At 39.0% G+C, this 21,665-nt stretch overlaps 1 protein-coding gene across 4 annotated transcripts in view; it reads right to left on the reverse strand.

Annotated features, from left to right (window-relative positions):
- Nucleotides 1-21,665, reverse strand: part of gabra3 (gamma-aminobutyric acid type A receptor subunit alpha3) — a 120,980-nt gene that overhangs the window by 76,835 nt on the left and 22,480 nt on the right. For all 4 annotated transcript variants that reach the window (XM_065963152.1, XM_065963151.1, XM_065963154.1 and 1 more), the window contains exon 2: nt 8,203-8,310. In XM_065963152.1, the coding sequence (XP_065819224.1) occupies nt 8,203-8,288 (86 nt within the window). In that variant the 5' untranslated portion in view covers nt 8,289-8,310. The remainder of the gene's footprint in view (nt 1-8,202; nt 8,311-21,665) is intronic.

Below are 21,665 nucleotides of genomic sequence, written 5' to 3' on the forward strand. Positions count from 1 at the left end.
GAAGATCATTGGCCAGATGCTCAGTATTTCAATAGAACATTGACTGAAACTCAAAAGTAATTAGTACTCAGATCAATAAAATTTAGAGAGGATTTGGCATGGTGGAAGGAGAGGGATTTCACATGACACTGATGTTTCTCTGATCATTATGCCTCTGGTTGTGTACAGCCGGTCTGCCAGACTGTTCCCTTCCAAATCAAGCGTTTCTCATTCAGTGACTCGACCTCTCTCTTACTTCATCAGTAGATTATTGACAGCAACTCAAGTTAATTACAAAAAAGGTCAATGAAACTTTAAGAGAATTAACAACACCGGAAAGGGATTTAATGAATCTGGATCTTATATATGCGTTTTCAGGACATTATTCCCAGCGGTTTAGAGAGATGGAGAGGGTTGCAAGGCAATCTACCAGAGCTAACACAACAATAATACAGACGAAATAAATCCACCTTTACTATTTTATTTAAACCACTTCATGTGTAAAAATGAAGGTGAAGGTTGAATAAATTACCATCCATTTGAAGGCTCCATTAGAGGCTGCAGAGCTGGTGTCTCTGACCTGCTGTACATGCACCAATTGTATGTGATACACTCCTTCAACGCTTCTGATGAATAACAGATACTTAACCCAGCGTTCTGCTCGAGACCAGATGATACTCAGTGATACAAAACCTGATGCACCAACTAACGCGATACCATTTTGCTCAAACAAACGAGGATTTTTTTGAATGAGAAACTTTTTTTTTGTCATTGAAGTGAAGCAGGGGGATCACACTCACTATTTAGTCAAGTAAAAGTTGAGATGCCGTCCAGGTCGAAGAACAGCTACTGATTCAACTTCTGAACTGATATGAAGTGGGAAAGCACAGGTTAAGAACTGCACATGTACATTTTTTAGAGAATGTTTCTGTGTAAAGCTAGCTGAACAACATATTATAATATTAAGAAGAACAGTATCCATCCATTCATACCCCTTAGGCAATGCCAGCTGTTATTGGGTGGGAGGCAAGGTACACCCTGGACAAATCGCCAATCACAGGCCTGATAAAGAGACCAACAAACATTCAGCAATGCAGAGCTACCAGTTAACCTAACAAGCACTGTGGGAGGATGCCGGAGTACCCGGAGAAACAGGCCAGAAGATTTAAACCAGGATTCTTCTGGCTTTGAGGTAAAGGCATTAACCGCTGCACCAACTCACAGCCCTATTTAAGGGACTATTCAAACTCAAATCATTCAAATTTAAATCATAATGAGGAAATCTAAAAATGTGAAATTCTACAACATGAAACATGTGAATCTGTATTGTGAGTGTATGGATGTGGGAAATAATGTGTATGCAAGGTGAAAATAAATCCAGTTTAATCACAGTGAAACCAAAATACTTCTGGCTGGGAGAGAGAGAACTGGCAGACTGAGCCCTCTTATGTTGTGTGCAGGAGGCAAAAAATCAGAAGTAATGGATTCAGGTGTTACTCATCCCATGGATACCGCTCTGCCACTCTGACCACCTCCTACACAGGAAGACCACCTCCTACACAGGAAGTGGAAGAACAGGAAAAACACGACTACACAAGGCCACCAGCAGAATTTCAGAGGGATTTTCATCACATACGTTACATTTCTCCTCTGCAGGGTAGAGTTTTCCACATTGACTGTTTTTGTCACTAAGTAATTATAGTCTTTCTTCATTCACTGATTGAGTTGACAAAATCAGTCCATTAAGATGAAATCAGTCTTGAATTAAGGAAGGTGGGGACAATGATTCAAAAATAATAATAATCAATAATTACCCTAACATTGAAGCTTAAGTAAGGTGCCTCTTTTAAAAAATGTAGAAGTAGTAAGAACCAACATTTCCATCAAAGTGTTGTAAGTAAGAAGTTGACAGAGTATAGCTCAACACTTGATTATAGCAATGTTCTCTCCATTGTTTTAATTTGGACTGCAGTACCAATTTTAAACACTACATCGTAGAGTTACATATTGGTCCTTTAATTACAGTTTAAAAAAAAACATTAGAAGTAGTTGAAATTTCTTACCTACTACCTTAACAGAGGCATGTATTCAAATAAAATGTCTAAATTTGAGATGACTCACTCTAAGGGACTCTTGGAGATTCTTTTCTTTTGACATCAAGTTAAACACTATTTTAATGGTCGGTCCATCAGCAAAGTGGCTCATCTGTGAATACATTACCCTTGTCTACACCTGTGACACATTAACCTTGACACTACAGAAACAGAATGTTATCAGGTGACCCGGTCACATCTCAAAGTGATGCCCCTCTCTCTGCCACGCTGTGAATAATTCATGCGAGACGTTGAGGGGAAGCCAGTAAAGGCTGGCCAACTTCAGGGCGGATCCATAGGCAAAGTGTACGTATAGCACTCTCATCCTTATAGCTATCGATTATGTGACACGTTAGCCAGCAGCTTGGCAACCGATTACAAACAAAATAGACAACAAGACAGCCTGAGTGTCCACACTTGTTAGGTGTTGACTAGACGAAGGCAGAAGGGAAAGAGGGCAAATGGAGGCGAAGCAGCTGATAGATTGAGAGACATCCTCTGAATGGAAATAAACCCAGCCTCCTCATTTATATGTAATACATGGATTCCTGGGAATAATAGCTTAATCAGCCTCGTCTTGTACTGTGCGGGAAATGAGGAAATGTGGTGATGTGCAGAATGACAGACCCTTATATGGAGGATTTGTCTGTTACACCTTAATCCATTAGGAAAAGTATTCTGCCTCGACTGTAGTAAAGCCGATTTGGAGCCGGTAGATAGCATCGCTGGGCATCTGGGGGTGGCAGCTCTCAGAGAGAAACCGCTCTGCTGATATGCAGGGATTCAGATGTATTGAGGATTATTTCTAAACCCAGGCAGCTTCAACTTTGATGGACAATTAATGTACACTTTTAGTCTTGGTTGCACAAATATTCACAGTTCAGGTTTGGATTAGCCGAGAGGCAACCTAACGTCTTCCCCTCAAATGAACTGAGGTAAAGCCTCATTTAGTGGTGGTTTAACTGGATAAAAAAAGTGTTTAGTAAAGACTGCTGTGCCAGGGCTCTGCATACATGCACTACATCATGTCTCAAGTAATTGCAGAAAGATGAACATTTGTGAAAATCCTTGTCACGTGTCATTAGGTTCATGCATAATTAATTGCATTGACTGCTTTGGCCCTGCTTCTAAGAGGGAGATGGCAATTTTCCGTCCCTGAATGTGTCAACACTTAATGCTTTTCCATTATAAACCCACTGCTCCCATCACATCTAATGATTTCCCATAGTTTTATCATCATCCTGAATGCTAACGTCAATTAGCCCATCCACTGTTTTCTGGCCTCATGCTGCGTAATCAATAGAAGGTCAGACTTCCTGTACTTTTTCAATTTTATAGCTATGAGTATATTAATAATTTATACATTTATATTGGATGTAGTTACCAAGGTGAGAGTCAAGCTCTGGACAGAGGATGGACACTGGATGAACATAGTTTCTCTCCTGTGGTTTCATGTTAACGGGAGTTTAAGCACCATGTTTGTGGTATTTGCGCGACATTTATCCTTTCAAATCATTCCAAACCTTTTTGTGTTTACATATTGACAATTTATATTGACATTAAAAACAGTATAATCTAGTTTCAAAGTACCGTATTTTCCGCACTATAAGGCGCACCGGATTATAAGGCGCACCTTCAATGAATGGCCTATTTTAGAACTGTTTTCATATATAGGGCGCACCGGATTATAAGGCGCATAGAATAGAACGTGTTTACAACTGAACAAGGCTGGGAGATATTGTGAATATATAAATATAAATATGTATAAAATGTAACGTATAAAACTACAAAAACAAAAGTACATAAGACGATTTCCCCAAATAATAAATTATTTCTTTGACGTTTCTCTTAACTCTCAAAACGTAGTTTTATACGTAGTGCATTCACAATAACTCAACGTTGTTCAAACGTTAATGTGCATATTCACAATATCTCCCAGCCTTGTTCAGTTGTAAACACGTAAAAGAAACACAGTCTGATACCGCTAATTCAAACGTTAGTGCTGCCCAAACAGTCGATCGCGATCGACAGGTAGATCGCTGACTCATTCTCAGTCGATCACGAGATGTTTTGTCAATATAAAATACAATTGTAAAATAGAAAAGTGATTTCAATTTCATCTCAATGCACTGTTTCCCACACACGATACCTGTGTTGGGAGCCCAAGTATACTTCCGACCTGTGTGTTTTTAATTTTTAATTTATTCATGAAATTGCTGCGTGCATGAGAGAGCGAGCGAGAGAGCGAGCGGGGGAGCGAGAGAGAGAGAGAGCGCGCGCAAGAGAGAGTGCAGGCATGCGCAGGACGTGCAGGTAAAACCGGGGGGGGGGGGGTAAATGTTTTACCAAAAAGTCATTTATAGAAACTATGCTACGAGTATTAAGCACATTTGATGAAGCTAATTAAATGCGTTTGTAGGCTGTTGGTAAAGGCTATGGCTCACTATGTGGACTGGTAGATCTCGGCAGACTGGTAACTTTAAAAGTAGATCTTGGTTCAAAAAAGGTTGGGCACCCCTGCGTTAGTGCATAACTCAACATTGTTCAGTTACGTATAACACGTAAAGCTCACTTTTTCAGTTCATTCCCCGTCCACGAATCCCTCGAATTCTTCTTCTTCAGTGTCCGAATTGAACAGTTGGGTGAGTACGGCATCCAACATGCCCGGCTCCCTCTCGTCATTATCCGAGTCAGTGTCGCTGAGCGCCGTGTACAACCAGTATGGATCAACCAATTAACCAATTGATCCATATATAAGGCGCTCTGGATTATAAGGCGCACTGTCGTTTTTTGAGAAAATTAAAGGCTTTTAAGTGCGCCTTATAGTGCGGAAAATACGGTAGTAACTTTTTGAGGTGAACCCACTTGATTGATTTTATGTTTAAGATATACGTTAAGGCTGTAATAGTTCTGAGATCAATTCTGTAGCTATGTGGAACATCTTTTCCCTCTGATTTTTAAGCACATTTAGCGGAGATAATAATATCCTCAGAAAGTGTAAGTCACACTGAACCTAAGAATAAGGATATCATTCCCCGTGTGTTTAGATCTGACTGATTCAGGCTAAGACTCCAACAGGGACGACTAATCTGATGTAAATTGTAGCACGACGTGTCTCTCTCAACGCCCCCCCTCCAGCTCTCCTGCTGGTTTGAAACCTCTGATCTCGATAGATGCTGACACCTGAACATTAAACCTCATTCCAAAACCATGTGCATTAATAAGCTGTCACAACTGTTTCCTCTCCTCTGGGAAGGCTTCCCACAAAATATTGGGACCTGGCTGCAGGGATTTGCTCCCATTTAGCCCCAAGAGCACAAGTGAGGTCAGCTGCTGATAAGACCTGGCTGGCAATCAGAGTTTAAATCCATCCCAGAGGTGTTGGAGGGGAGGCTGAAGTCAGAGGGGTGACTCAAATGTCAGGAGTGCATCAGTCTTTAAGACTTTCGGACTTAGCAGGTGCTTTCCTGGGAGTCTTAAAGCTGAGGGCTTTCCAAACCCATAATGTACTCAGTTCAAAAGGGACCTTAAGCAGACATAAGGTAGATATCAATGGCGACTGCTTACCTTACCAAACCTCAATGATTCAATCACCCTAAATTAGTTGTAATTACAACATTCATTTAGTCATGGAAGCCTAAAGTGATATTAATATGAATCCTTTTCAAGTTACACAAATAACTAGAATTGGCCGAAGAGGTGATGGCGATCCATTGAATTGTTTTGGTCTTCATGGCTGTTACAGTTCAAACAACTAAACTACTGTTGGCTAAAACATTAGTATAGAAGCTATTTGGATTCGGTCAGGTCAACTTTTTGTACTGAAAACTAGAAAAATAATTGCTTTATGGTTTTCTACGTGGTCATTGTCATTGACAGTTAGCAGCTTTCCCCCCAATCAGAGGAGAAGATCCCCCGTTGACTTGCATTTTGTCAGCCAAAAAATCTTAAACACATCGACCAACAGACCCGGTGATTTAAATGATTTAAAACACTAAATAGAGCTCGCTTTCCAATAAATATAATTGAAGTCCTTCATCCGGGCTTACTGATTTATATAAGAACAAGGTGTCATAACTAAAAACTCCAGTGGGTTAATATCCATCTGACAAAGTTGCAATACTCTGATAAATATGTTTTAGATGTAAACCATGAGACTCAAAATTCTGAGTGTGAATGCTAAATGTCTGAAAGCAAATTGAGAGCAAATGAAAGCAGTAGCAATACGTTTTTCCTTCACTGAAACACAGTGGTAACCCCCACTATAAGAATTTCCCCAGAAAAATCTTACACTACAAAAAGACGAGGGTGTGAACCAGCAGGTGTGTCCCCACCATCATCCGACATGTCCTTGAATAGGAGAGGTACAGGGAGGGCCAAAGCACATATTCTTGTGTAAGATCTCTTGCCAGGTTTGGCCAGCAGAGTCTCCTGGCCATACATTTCTATTAAACATATGTAATTACCAGCACTGTGTGCTCGTAATAAGCAAGGAGAGCCAAGTGGCACAATGACAAAGCAAACTGGGCTAATCCCTGTCACACTGTTCTGATTTCTTTTCCCAGCCCGCTTTCTCCCAGGACTGGTGAGCCTCTCCTAGCGTGCAAAATCTTAAAGTGATTTACACTCTGCTGCTTTTCCTGCCATGACATCGTGCCTTATCAACAATGCTAACATGGCAACCTGTGAAATCTCTACATATGAAATTACAAGAGGTGTGATTAGAATGACTCCCAGACATCCTGGAACCTGATTTTTTTTTTTTAATGCTGACTCTTAACACAGAACTTGAAAAATGTGCACAGGATGCAGGAGTGAAAATGCTGTTAGTGGACAATAGTAGCTGTGGTGTGCTGCACAATGCAAATTAATTCAGCAGTCAGTGAAATTCGGACCAGTGCAGAGGAGGGCAGGAGCTGCATGCAAGAATAAGCTCAGTGTACCTTTGCTTTAGTTCAGCCTGATCCAGGATGAAGTAGCATTGGTTCTAGTTTTATATTCTCTTTGGTTTTATTTTAATGCAAGAGAAAGAAAGCAAGGAAATATAGCTTGAAATAGTCAAAGTTGAGTCTCATTATCAACTGCAAACAAATTGAGTGAACACAACTTTTCAACTTATAACATTTTTAGATCTATTTAGATAATTTCTAAAGATGTGGAGACATGTGGAGCAGATTTGTGGTTGACATCTGCCCTGCTTCACACACAACACAGCACATGTGCAAACCCTTACACACAATGTTTGAGTCATCTGAGATAGAAGAGCAAGCAGAAACTCTATCATAAATATTTACATTTCAATCCCTATGGTAATTTTAAACATTCTTTTTCGATCCATGTCATAGTTTGTAGTAAGCGTACACATGTAACATTAAATAAGATGCTACTACTAGTTATTAAAGCAAACAGATGCAGTGCTAACTGAAAGCTCTGTAACGTTAGCCGGTTTTATTACAGGATAAACTTCCCCGGGCAAAAGTAGAAAACCACAGTTGACACTCAACACCAGCTCCTGTCAATACTTGGCCATAGCATGGCACAATTGCTGATTGTATCCTGGAATTCCTGCTTTATGACTCCTTCTTCCTTTTGATAGAATAAACAGTGTTTTTACAAAATAACTGCCAAAGTGTAACCAGGCCATATTCAAACCCCGGAGTTAAGGAAAGTTATTAGAAACTGAAATGACAGTTTTTTGGTATTGGATCCAAACTAACACTGCAGATACGATTATTGTGCGCATTACCTATAAACTAAATATTGAAAAGGCTTTTGTGAAATTGTGCTTCTTGCCTTTAAAGGTTTTTTTTAGGCTGTTCTTCCATTGCTTTCTATATTATTAAGATGTGGTTATTTAATTTGCCAAACTGACAGGCCTTGCTGAGACCATCTCGCTGTGTAATAACAAAAACACCCTCTGCTTTTTCTTTGCTTACAATATAGATGAACTTCTTCTTCTAATAGTGTTGTTTAGATTACAATGTCTCCTGCAGCTGTGATCCTGATTAATACCGGTATTATACCAACCAAAACATAAACAAGAGGGACAGAAGGGAATAAATGTAGAGGGAGAAAACTAATGTAACCAGTGGTGAAATGTGGAGGTGAAATACAGCTTCTGTTGTTGTACCTTGCTGCAGGAAGGATGCTGAGGAGCAGGAGGAGGATCCACAAGCCTGAGTCCGCAGATTTAGGTTTCCAAAGTGCAGCGGCCATATCAGTTTATCAGAGAGGACTCCTGTGGAGAGCGAGCGAGAGAGAGAGAAAGAGATGATGTCATTGTGAAGCTGCAGACAAACACCAGCAAACAGCTCATAAGCTACTTTAAAGAACAATGTAAACATGCTTACAGCCTCTTTTGTTTCTAATAATCCATTTAAACCCTCAATTATAGTCCATCAGCATGCTCAACCCGTCTACTGACTGCTTTATATTTTATTTTTACATGATTGAAGGCATCAGTTTGGCCTTAAACTGATTCACTGACATGTGAATCAGGGCATGTTGCTGTCATACATGATTTTCTGTGACTTTTTCCATGTGACATAAATCAAACAGATTGACAGTGTTGTTAACAATATGTGATCTGCTCACATTTTTCCGTTTGTCCAAAAGAGTAAACCAAAAAGCCGAAACACCAGAGCTAGTTAAATCATAACTAACCATGTGCTTCATTAAACATCTCATAGTGTCAGGGTATACGAGCACACACAGATGTACCCTCCTCTCCTGCTCATCACGGAGCTTTAACCTCACACAATTGTCAGATAGTAATTAGTTCAGTGATGCTATTTAGCGGTGAGCTGTCACACCTGTGTGGAGGACACTGTCTCCTATGAGCCGGGAGCTGCGGATCCACAACACCTGGTTAACCTGTCTTGTTAGGCAACTAAACTTGTAATTGCTTTGTGAAGATCACTCAGACAACTCATGTGATATTAGACAATACATAAGTTATAATTAATTACACGTTATAGTTAATAATATTAAACTGAGCGACTTGTCGATGTTGGAAGAAAGAGAGAAACTGGAAAACATCTTTTTTTTTAATTTTAATATGTAAGTCATGGAATGGGCAATTTCTAGTTTGATCTTTAATTGGTAATTACAAATAATGAATAATCACGTCAAGGTATGTTTTATTTTTTTAAAGTCGGAGGAGACGGCTTTAGAGAGACCACCAAGAGGAGAATTTTATAAGTTTGCTACCATAAAAATTAAAAGCCAGTCCACCCCAAACCAAGTGACAACCTCAGGTGTTAAAAAAATGATGCTGAAGAGCAAAAACATGTCATTCCTCGAGTGTCCACTGGAAGCTGTCTCTAAAAGTGAGTAAATCTCCTTTAAGCACAATGTAATGAAATATCAGTTTTTACAGCAGAAAGAAAACATATTAACTTCTTGGTACGGAAAACAATTCAGGTCTGTGCAGCTCATTTCTGTATTCATGACAATTTTAACTCACTTGTTTTATAATTTAATAAAGGTTATGCATAATAAGCTACATGGACACTTTGAGTGCCATGTGACAACCTATAGCTGTCTGAAAGATGTCAACAGCTACTGTAATCAGTTACTGAACAGTGACCCAATTGGCTGGAGGTAAGTGGTAGAGTCCGTCATCTCTTCACCGAAAGGTCTCAGGGTTTAAACCCTGATTCCTGCATTCACATGCTGAAGTGTCCTTCAGAAGAAACAGAACCCCAAACTGCTCCCACAGTTTCACCAGCGGCGTGTGGAACATGAATGGAGTAGTACTGTTAGGCACTTTAGTTATCAGTAAAGTGCTTTGAGTAGTCAGAAGACTAGAGAAGTGATGTATAAGTCCAAGTCCATTTACCAACTTCACCTCTCGGACATGTTTGTGTTGTTGGTCTGTTTTTTTCATCCAAAAAATGGATGAAAATGGGTGTCTTGCATGTATCAGGGTTATTGTTGGCTTTTCCTCAGAGTGGCTGCATTAGATGGAAGAGATGATATCATTGGTTAATTTAGGTGAGGTGGTACGTGTTGCTCACCCACCGCTATGTTATACGTGCTCCCTTAGCTTCTTCGTCAAATAAATAACTATAGTCAGTGACGACCAAACCAGAATCTCACTCTGTGGGAAACATCAGGGGAAACTAGCTCTGTCACCAACTCGTGAATTAAACCACAGGTGTTGATTGTACATCTTTGATGCTATTTTGATCAGCCGAACTGTGGCTAGATCTCCAGTGCCAACTTCGTTTTCAAATAAGGTCACCTCAGACAGGAAGAACCAGCATGTCGTCAGGTAAACCCCAAACTTGAGGCTCATACAGTCAAGAAATCATTGGGTGACATCACATTTGCTACATGGATTATTTATGCAGCCTCAGCCCCAAGCACATAAAAATTCCCTTCTAAAGTTGCTGTATTAGATGACAAGATGTCAACAAAACAAACAACAACAAACTGTAAAAGGAGTGCAGACTACCCTGTTCTCTAATTCCTGTCTGACTAGCTTGCTTGTTTTACCTCGAAAGACTCTGCCTTTGCATTTTTATTTTTGTCTGAAAATTTGATTTATTATTTGTCATCAGGACTTAAAAAGAAAAATGCTTCTATAATGAATTGCCTAGCATGCCTTTAAAAGAGTTGTGATTGTATATTATGAGTTAATGTTGGGAAGGTTTCTGCAATTTCTGTCTCTAAGTGTAGAGAAGGGAATTTTCTTGAGGAATGCTACGGCTTCACTTCCTACACCCATCATACTTAAACGCCCATAAACTGACAGTATATAGCTCTATAACTATTAGCGTTAAGAATGCGGGCTGAAATAATCAAGTCCAACTCAAATTGAATACATTATATTTTAAACTACTCCAAATACCCTTGAGTGAAATGAAAACGAATATATGAAGAGAACACACATGTTTCAATCATTAACACGGTCACTGCGAGTGCTTGATTGTGTCCTTAAACTCAGAAGACCCTCAGTAATCATGAGAGATGATGTCGGTCACAAGCTCCAACCCTTTGAGTGGTGCATTAAACACAATTTGACCAAACAGCAGCGGGATAATACATCACATAAAAACCCAGAAATAAAGCCATTATACAACGGCACACAATTTCCTCCTTCGTTATATCTCCTCTATACATGTTGCATAGCGACTGGGCTCCTAACTCTGTAATTATTGTTAATTGTTGCATGGAGGTTACAGTCTGGCAATTTAGAGAAAGATTAAATGACCCCTCATTAAAAAAACATGTGCTCAGAATACTGAATGCAGCCTTAAAAAAAAAACACCAGGAAGGCGAAGGGAGAGGAAAACAAATCACTGCAAAACACTGATGTTCTGCAGTAACACAACCTTCTGAGGTTACACACATGTAGCAGCTTTGTTTCGTACTTAAAAGGCTCTCATTGTGCTTTTGTGAGAACCAGCCCCCTTCCTTTATTTGCCCCCATATAGACAGAAGATCAAATGCTTTCCTAAAGGGGGAATCAGTGTTGTCTGCAGAGCACTGATCATTACAGGATGAGGGAGCAACTGAATGGAGGCCGCATCTGTAGCTACGACCTGAGAACATCCTTCTGCTCTGTGTTTATGATGCTTAAACCACATTGAAAGAGCTTTCTTAGTATTGATAATAGCTCAGCACCAACTTAAATCAAGATCAAATTCATCTTTACACTGGCTGGGATGCTTGTGAGTCAAAGGAATCTGTATTACCAGTTAAGTATTTTAACTTGCATGGCTTTTGTGGGAAATAAGAAAAGCTGATTTCTTGTAAATCTGCAACCAAACTTTTGAGATATTTTAACATAACCCGCTCATAAAAACCTTGTTTCAACGCTTAGAAAGGCTCAGACATCACTACTTGTGGCATTAAGGATACATACCTACATACATATCCCCTTCCTCTCATTGTGCGACACATTTAACAGCTTCTAAGCGCTTCATGCTATGTAAAGCTGCAAAATATAGATGATCAATGGTTAATGAAAAAAAAAAGAAAGATCCAAAACAGCTACACTCTCTTTAGATAATAATCTGATATTAACAATAAAAATGTGTTTTTTTTCCCACTTGTTCCGGAAGAAGAGATGATGGTAGCATGTGCAGTCATAAATATGCTCATAAATGGGATACATCAATCAAAATGAGTGACTGAGCTCATATGAAATGTAATTAAGGATTAATTGATTCCATTACTTTGTTATAATTAATGTTCGAAACATATTGGAGGAAATCACTTTATGCACTTGCAGGCTATTTGACAGGAAGTGATTGTCATCCAGTGTCATTAATCCTGGAGTGATGAGGTGTTATGGATGTAAAGATATTCACAGGCATTGTCGTTTACCTGGTAGTGAGTGTCCATGGTTGCCATGAAAACGCATCTATTTATTTACAAATGTAATGTGGGGCGGCTTTGGCTCAGTTGGTAGAGTGGGTTGGGGGTTCGATCCCCAGCTCCTGCAGTAACATGTCCGATGTGTCCTTGGGCAATACACTTAACCCAAAGTTTAAGTCAGTGGGGTGTGAATGTGTAAGATTAGTTACTTCTGATGGTGACTACATAGCAGCCTCTGCTCTCAGTGTGTGAATGGGTAGGTGTGACCCGTTGTGTAAAAGCGCTTTCAGTATTCAAAAGACTATAAACGCGCTATACAAGCTCAAGTCCATTTACCATGTGATAGACCTTCTTTCTTTGGCTGTAAAATGTGATTGGAACCCTGAAGGTCCCAGTGGGTTAATTGTGTGTCTGAATCTTTGGCATGTTTTCAAGTAGGCCAGGTTATCCCTCCTATAACAGGAATACTTGAGTATCTTGGCTATTTAACCCAAACTGAGTCACTTGAAAAACCCACTTTGTAAAAAAATTGTAAAGGCAGCCATTTACTCTGAGTGAGGTTCATGCTAATTTGTTGAAATGTAAAAATGTTTCTTCATAATTTCCACCCTCATCTCCCTTTCAACAGATGTCAAGCTCAAGGGCAGGCCAAGTCCCAGAGTGTGTCAAATTAAACCGGTCCTGTGTCGCCTCACAAACGCTGGTAAACACAGAACTGCAGCCAGCTGAGTTAATTTTTTTGGCACATATTGTACTCCTCTCTTTATTTCTGTTCTTTTCTCTGTGTACATTTGACTCAGGGTATATATGAAAACTAATCCCGGATCGTTATCCATTAAAGATTTAATGTTGCTCCATAAAAAACCTACAGGATGCCCTCGGGGGTTCAGAGGTATCATTTCCTTGTCTTTATAATGTCTGTCTGAAAACTGCGATGCTAATTTCCTGACATATATTGTCACCTTTTCAAGTCATTTCCACTCCACGTGGGGATCATCTTGGCGTATGTGTCATCTTTAAGGCTCTAAATGTCCCCCATGAATAAATCTTTTTTTTTAAAAACAGTGATTACTGAATGCCTCGAGGTTCAGTCAGTGTAGATTCAACACTGATAGTCATTATGGTTCATAGAAACAGGGACTGAGGATGAGTTGTTATTAAAAAGATGCAGAAAAGGCACTTTTAGAGCCGAATAATTTGCTTAGTAAACAAAAGCTAGCAACTCTTCGCAAAGACAGCGAAGAGTTAAATGTTCTCATTAGTCAGTTCATAAACTCCATCCATCATATTTTACATAGGATCTGTTTTCGTTGTATTTGTTTAGTTTGTGTCTCTTCAAGTCAAGCACCAATTAGAGCTGCAGCGCAAGAACCATCCAGAAAGCTTACGAGACACAACTCTTACAAGTGTCAACAAATTCTCTCCATAAGAAAAAGACAAACAAGCATTAAAAGACCGGCTGCCGGCTGCAGTTTACAATGCTGCACCTGATTTACCAATACATGTCATGCAGATGAAGGGCTCAGCGTTCCCTGAGGCTTAGATTGAGCTTGAAACAGAGAATAAGAAGGAAGGGGAGGGGGAAAAAAGAGACAAGGTGCTTTTGTTGGCAATTAAAAATAGCTTGCCTAAGGTGACAGTAGAGCCATTTCCCAGTCTTCTAACATTTGTTTTTAGTTCTTCTGTCAGTTAATTTATTTTTTTTGTTAAAAGAGAATGAGTAATGTAATCACATTTGACAAAATTAAAAGGCCATAAATGCCTTTGATGCTAATTACCTGAGTAGTGTGACTGGAAAACAATGCAGATTGATTTGTTCAACAATAAAGGAGATAATATATGTTAGAATAAAAAGTGTCAGTGCCTTTCTCCTTCTAGAAAGATGTCAGATTGGGACAACTTCAAAAAAAAAAAAAAAAAAATACTTGTTATAGTTTGGCTTTCATTCATGACCTGAAGGAAAGTGAAAGTTAGACTATGATATTATAAAGGTCCTGTTTTGTTCTATTCAAATAAACCACCACTGTTGCACTCAGGCAAAATGATGTAAAGGAACAGCTTACATCGAAATAAATGATGGACCTCATCAGCCGATAAACACTGCCGACTGCAGTAATTGTTGAATTTAGGACACAGCTCTATAAGCATGTAATCCGAGTGGCTGCTTCCTAAAAATAGCCCTCAATCCCTTGATATTTAATGTGACAGTATGCAATATTGCATCTACTGGGGATCTTTATAGTCCAGTATACCTATGCAAAAAAATAATTGAAAAATGTGCCTGTTGTTGCTTTTAAAAGCCACTTGAATGTTTTTAGAATAATGTTAACATCTCCACTTATTCAGCTTGAGTTTAACACACTTTCTGATGTCATATTGATCCAGAAAGAATCAGAAGCTGTGTTGTTTAAACCAACTAGATATTTTTGCTTGTCAGAAAAAGATTCAAAGAAGAGTATATAAAAACATAGAAAGACAAAATAGGTTACACAGCTGAGTTTACATTTTCGATGCTTTTTTATCATCCAATTAGCCATAACACCTAAAATGTCACACATCACTCTACAAGTGTAGCTTACAGTGATGGATAGACTGTTCAAATATAAACTAATACTAACAGTTAAAAAAATGACTTGTATATCTTAAAGTGATGGCAAACTGCTTAAGGAGAGACAGTTTGCATAAGTGAATGAATCACATTGTTAGCTTACAGTTAAGGAAAACAGGAAACAGTCGGCCAAAAGTAAGGAATAGCAGCCTAAATAATGATAGCTAGTTATTGCACTGAATAAGGGTTAGGGTTAGTAGCCTAAAGTACCTACCAAAAGTAGCCTAAGCTAAAAAAACAAGTGGTTGAGATTTCTACTCCCTGACACTGAGCGGTTGTCATGATACCTGAAGAAACCGTATAAAAACAGACAGTTCAGTAGAATGACATAGTATGTAGTTTTGAAATAAAAACCTGTTTTAATTCCCTCCAAAGAGAACCTTTTGAACACTGATAGTGCTGTGGGTGAAGTGGTACTTGAATTGAGGGAGGGTGTGTCAGACATAAAGGGTGTGAAGCCCCTGCTGTACATAATTTCCTACATAAGGGAAACAGGTGGGTCCAATGAGTGAGGACAATTTTTCTCTCTGTTTCGGGACTGTGGGCATAAGCGTTATTATGATCATTAGGCCTCATCGCTGCCAAATGATCAATGTATTTGGCTGCCAGGCTACCCTGTTTCCAGTGGAGCTCATCATTGTAATGTTACGCCGGTGATAATTTGTCAAGATTCAGATTTGTTCCTCACAGACATGTAACGAGAGTGGAGTCGATCTATAATAAACTCAGCAGCACACGATAATGCGCCTCTGCTGCTGTTTTTAGGGCAGGAGAAAGATAAATGTCATTGTGTCGTTTTCATCTTGCTGTGCCAAGGTTTGGCTGAATAATGCTGAGAGGACGGATATTGTTCACAGGTGCTGAAAGGAACTGTAGCATAAACCAGCCAGAATGGTCCGGCTAGTCCAGTTAAATCAAGGCCAAACATATTTAATCTCCTGTCAATTTAGGGTGAAGTGACTTGATAAATGTTTTTATTATTGCTATACTTGGCAGGACGCTAAGGACAAAGGTCTAACACTGACTGGTTTTGGCAAGATCTGATCTAGTCTCCTTTGTCTGTTCCTTTACAGGGGTTGGAAACTGTACAGCATCCTAAAAGGCACCTGGGTCCTTTATTAGCATAAAGAAATTATTTAAAAAATAGACCAGATGGAGTTATTTTTACACAGATAGACTTGGACTTTTCATGCTGTGTGCGTAAATTTACATGACAGAAGCGAGGGAAAAAGCTGAAATCTGGTTTCCCGAAATGAGGCCAGAGTGGGTAAAAGCAAAACACTGTCACAGCCCTTAAACATTTGTGATTTGATGTTCAAGGAGCTCAAACCGTCTTTGAAAATAAAACTTAAACTGCGAGCACAAGAATGTGGTCTTGGTGGTGACAATACAGCACATGTGACAGCGAATAAGACTTGATATTTGACAAGGAGAGGCTTTCAGGAGCTTAAGTTCTTCCTGAAGGCTGGAAAACAGCAGACCGCAGACCAGCGAGAAAAACAAAGACAGAAACAGCAGAGAAGTGCAGATTCCTGTAAGGATTTGAAGTCACTGTAATGTTTAAACCCACTGTAATGCCACCTTGGCTTCCACAAAATCATGATTGTTCCTGCTCAGAGTATGGCCTGGAAGGTCCTGTACAACATGAGGAAAAACTAGTAATGTGAATATAGTGTTGGACGTGTAATGTACAAAAAAACACACCAAATGCCAAGTGTGCATGTCAGTTCCAGTTGTTCTAGCTACACTGTTATCAGTCTCTCTCAGTGTCTAATATTACCTAAAAGCAGTAAAAGATAATTGATAAGTTTGACAATAAATGCATCAATTTGATACCCAGTCAGCAGTTGATTTTACAACCACTCATATCAGAGTTCTGATCAGGTTTGCTTGATACCAAAGTCAATAAGTATGAAGATAATTTGTACTTAGAAGCAAAATGAAACATCTTTAATTTTAGCGCCTATGCCTAAGGCTCTACTATTTCTGCACAAGTTCTTCCTTGACCACATTCCCCCTCGCTCTCCTCTCCTCTCCTGCCTAAGCCATTGTGCAGTAAAACCTCATAGTCACCACTAACTTGAAACCAATTAATCTGAGGTCAGCTGACAGATACTGTGGCTTGGGCTCCGTTTGATGGCCAAAAGGGGTGAATGCTTGGCCCGATTATACAGTACAGGGCTCCATCTGATGGGGCAAGTGTCAGCATGCTGATTATTAATGCATGCGGCATGTATCCATAAAATGTTCTTCCTATTCATTGTGGTTCAGGCAGGCTTTTGCGATGCATTTATTCACATGTTCATATTGCAATGACAATGGAAATATAATCTACTTTGCAGCTCGACACCCCAGCCAGCATGATCCATTTCTACCCATTTCTCCACATGTAAAAGTGACGTTTTATTGTTTGATATTCCCCACTGTATCTGGATGAAGCTGATTTGGCTAACACCTTGGTTCAATATTTCTACAAGCCATCAACACCTGTCAAGTTGTTAATGTGTGAGATCTATAATGCTTACCCAGTCGGGCATGTTTGCACTCACAAACACAGCACAGCACAGCGGGATAATTCTCTATAGATACTGCTGAATCTACAATATTTGATATCCATTTATCAAATCTGTAAAGTATACAATAAAGAAGTGACTGGAGGGTGTTCACAGACGCTGACACCAACAGAGTTTAATAAACAGTCAGGATATAATAACTCACAGAGGATTTAAAAAGCCCATATTTTATAGTGAGCAAACTATAATTATCAGAATATTTCTTACAATAAGGAAAGGGTTACAATTAGTTATTTAAAAAAAATCCAATTTGGAAAAGTGTGACTGATAAATGATCTTGCATGTTGAAACCATTTATTAGTATTCTTAACTTACTGTAATAAGGCAATTGTCCTCGCAATAACATTCATTATGCTGCTGGAAGAACAAGTTCCGATCAGATAAATAGAATTATCATGTAAATCAGTGTGACTTCTACAATTAGAGACACAGAAAGCTAAACTGCTGCTGATCTGCATACAAGTCACGGCAGCCGTGATGTGAAAAAAGAAGTGGAAAGCAGCTGTTAAGCCCGAGACAGGGTGTCTGCCTCGTAGCTGAAATCTGTCAGAGTTCATCAGGGATTCCTGGTGAAGAGCAATACCTTCTCTGGCTCTCACCACCTGTGCACATGCATTACCTCAGGCCTTGTTACTCTGTCTGCAGCTTGACGCCAGCACCATTCAGGCTGTTTATACTTTTCGTTCTGCCTACCCGTTTAATGACAAAGGTGATACTGGTTTATATTTACATTTCATGAACTCTTTTTTTTTTTTATGTGGTAGGGAAAAAAGGCCATAGTGTAAAAATCTAAGACACGAGAGTCCTCTGTTTTATGCTGGATACAAATGCCAAATGTGGGGATGGGAGAAAAACTGTGTCAGTCTCAAATAATTCTCTGCTAATAACATTTCAACATCATCCTTTAAAGAAACAAACAAACAAAAAAAAAAAAAAACGTCAAGAAAGAACAATAGCATCATTAGTGGTGGTTCTTTGGCTGTGCTACAATTTAAGCTTTAAAGCTAAGAGCAAGAAAAATAAGTCACTGTTTGCAAAAGACAAAGGCGTGAGAAGACAAATAATAATAAAAAAAAAATACATCAGAATAAATTATATGTTGCTTGCCCAGTGGATCACATTGCAAAAAAAAACACAATCCATGTCCTCTGGGTTAAGATATAATTGTTTTAGACACAGAAATATTACTGTTTTTTATTCAGTATTCTGGGAAAAATCAATGAGAATGTTTGACTTTCTGAATATCTTATATTTAACCTGCATGCTAATTTACAAACAAGAACAGCACAACAATTTCTATGCTCATCATAGCACATGTTCTCTTTATCTAATATACTTTTATGATCAGTACAGTAAGGACAATAATGAGCTTAAACTGACAAATTGATGGATTAATTAACATACAAAGTGATGCCAAAATTAGTGGAATGATGTCCAAAAGCGCTGAGATCGTATGCTTTTATTCTGAAAGGGACTTTTCTTGTGCCATCAGCACAAATGAATTCTAAACATGAAAATAGATGTCAAGCAGAGCATTTGTGAAAGGCTTAGGAAGACAAGATTCCTTCAAAGCTGATAGCATAACATGGCCGGCACAGCGGGCCCCACACGGAGGGGAAATTAATATCTCGGTTCAGCCTGTGACACTTTCTGCATCTCCTCAACGGATTATGATTACAGCTGGAACAAAGTCTTTTCTCATTAGAGGGGGTAACCAGAGGGGCTTATGAGGAGATGAAGTGGACACCATAAGGAAGGGATTGAGTAGTGAGATGTACAGTACATTTTATAGAAACGTCATGTGAATTGTATTGCCAGGCGATATGATGGCGAGGAGTTTGGAGTAATATAGAATTAAGAATTTATGAAATTTGTATTCTTATTCATTATTGCATAATTTTCCAGTTTTCTTTCAGGATTGTGTAAGGTTGTATTGAACTTGCACTTGGCGTGCACTTCATGGACTCCATGTGTCTGCAAATATGGATTTCCTATTACTCCCCTATACAAGCTGTTTATATAGAGAGGAGGATCGAAGCTTGATCCAAAGGCAATTGGACTTAGTTGAAGATCTTAAAGCCGTTTCACCTCTCCTCCAAAAGGCTTCTTCAGTTTTTTAAACTCACTGGTGGACAGAGCTAGAGAAAATTGTGAGAACATTTCTACCAAGCGGATCAAGATTTACCATGACTTTTATGACTGAGAACCTGCACACCGATAGAAAGGAGGATGCACCGTGTCTCTGTGTTGTTTACGCCTGAAGTGATATGTCATTGACCCATCTTGCCATTTAAAAAAAATATATAATAAATGTATGAACACAAAAAGGCTACAGCTTGTTAACAATATGACCTTTGCGCACATTATTCACCAACTGTAGGTGCATAGTTGTGGATGTTACCTGCCCACATATTCATCACATAAAAAAGATCACATCTTTTTTCTTCTCCTTATTTCTTCTTCTCTATCTTCTAAAAATCATATTCTCTAACAAAAACTTAGAAATACATTATTTTAGAAGCTGCTATTTAGGTAAAACTTCTGCAAGTATAAAATTAAAGGTCTGTTACCAATGTCAGCTAAAAAAGGCAGATAGAGAGAAGAGTGTAGATTAGATTCAGATACATTTAAGTATAAGGATAATGGGGTTAGATTCAGAAGAGACTGGTTCCAAAGTCAAACAGAAGCTTGCACAAAATTGTCTTATAGTAAGATTTCTCCGATCTGCACGTATGGACACACGTTCAGCCAATCAGTTCACAGTGATGTTGACACAGCTTAGCTGTGCGCTTGAAATGATAATCTACCGCTGTGAGGATTCTATGGGAATACAAAAGACGTTTGCATGCAATGGATACAGCATGCGACACTCTGCCAGTGGAGCGAAAGAAGGAACATAGGAATATACCATGGACTATATTTTGCTTCAGATACGCTGAAAAATGATGAAGCGTATGAGATGATACAGTACTCTGAGGAACTGAACAGCAGATAAAAGTGAACAATAAGCCCCTTGTGGAGCTGGGCCTCTCTGGACCCTGTGCAGAAGTGTATTATCCCTCCAGCTTTTGTCAAAATCACGTCTCTAATGTCTAAGTTATCACCTGAGAAATCCCATTTGAAACTTGATGCACCCAAGCTAATTAACCCTGGGGCTGCCTGCATTATTAATAAATAACGGCATGTTCCACTTGTTTGCATGCCAGTAATTGTTTTACAATAAACCTGATGATTGCACACTCCATTTTTATCTTCAACATGTTTTCAAGGCATTTCATAGCTCTCAGATTTTTGCCAAACTTCAGGTTTTGATGTGCTTGGCGGGCTGATTTTTGGCCAAGAGGGTCGACTTGCCCCAAAAAAGCTTGTTACTTTTGAGTTACAGTTGGTATAAGTTTGACTATTCGTCTCTTGACATAGAATCCAAGGGGAAAGAAAATCAAAACAAGCAAAAACTTGGCTTTAAATAGGTCATGAGTACTCTCATGGACCTGAAGTCAGAAAAGTTGGATATCACAGGAGATTCAACACAACACCTGCAGCACTGAGCTTCCTCAAATGGGTCCTCTTAACGCTAAAAAACTTTAGAAGATTTCCACAGTGAGATAGAAGCATTTTATATTTCAATAATCCCAAATATGAAAAGATTTTGCAGACAAGTATTATCAAAATGATCATAATAAATCATTTAAAACTCATGGTTAAATAATGTGCTCGAACTAATTAGGTGTAAAGTCATTTGAGGAGAAAAAATCTATCCATCAGTCAACTTCAGACAAACTGTTGTCCAGCTCGCGAGGCGCTGAGTCACCGCTCCATCAAATTTATCTCCCAGAGGAACATTGGTTCAAACCAAGAGGCGATAAATTATGAACAAGGAATCTCTTTTAACAGATAGGTTACATTCATATTCAATTTTTATGTTCAGTATCCAATAAAGTACATTACTAACAAGACATTTTAGGACGAGCCCAAGAGCAACAGGGGCTCTGCTATTTAAACTTTCACGCCGTCTAGTTTTGTTAATGAGCTGAACCCTCCCGGTCACATTGGGGTTTTTTTTTATGGGTTACACAAAATGGTTTT

Source organism: Labrus bergylta, chromosome 14, assembly GCF_963930695.1.
Source record: "Labrus bergylta chromosome 14, fLabBer1.1, whole genome shotgun sequence".
Lineage (NCBI taxonomy): Eukaryota > Metazoa > Chordata > Actinopteri > Labriformes > Labridae > Labrus > Labrus bergylta.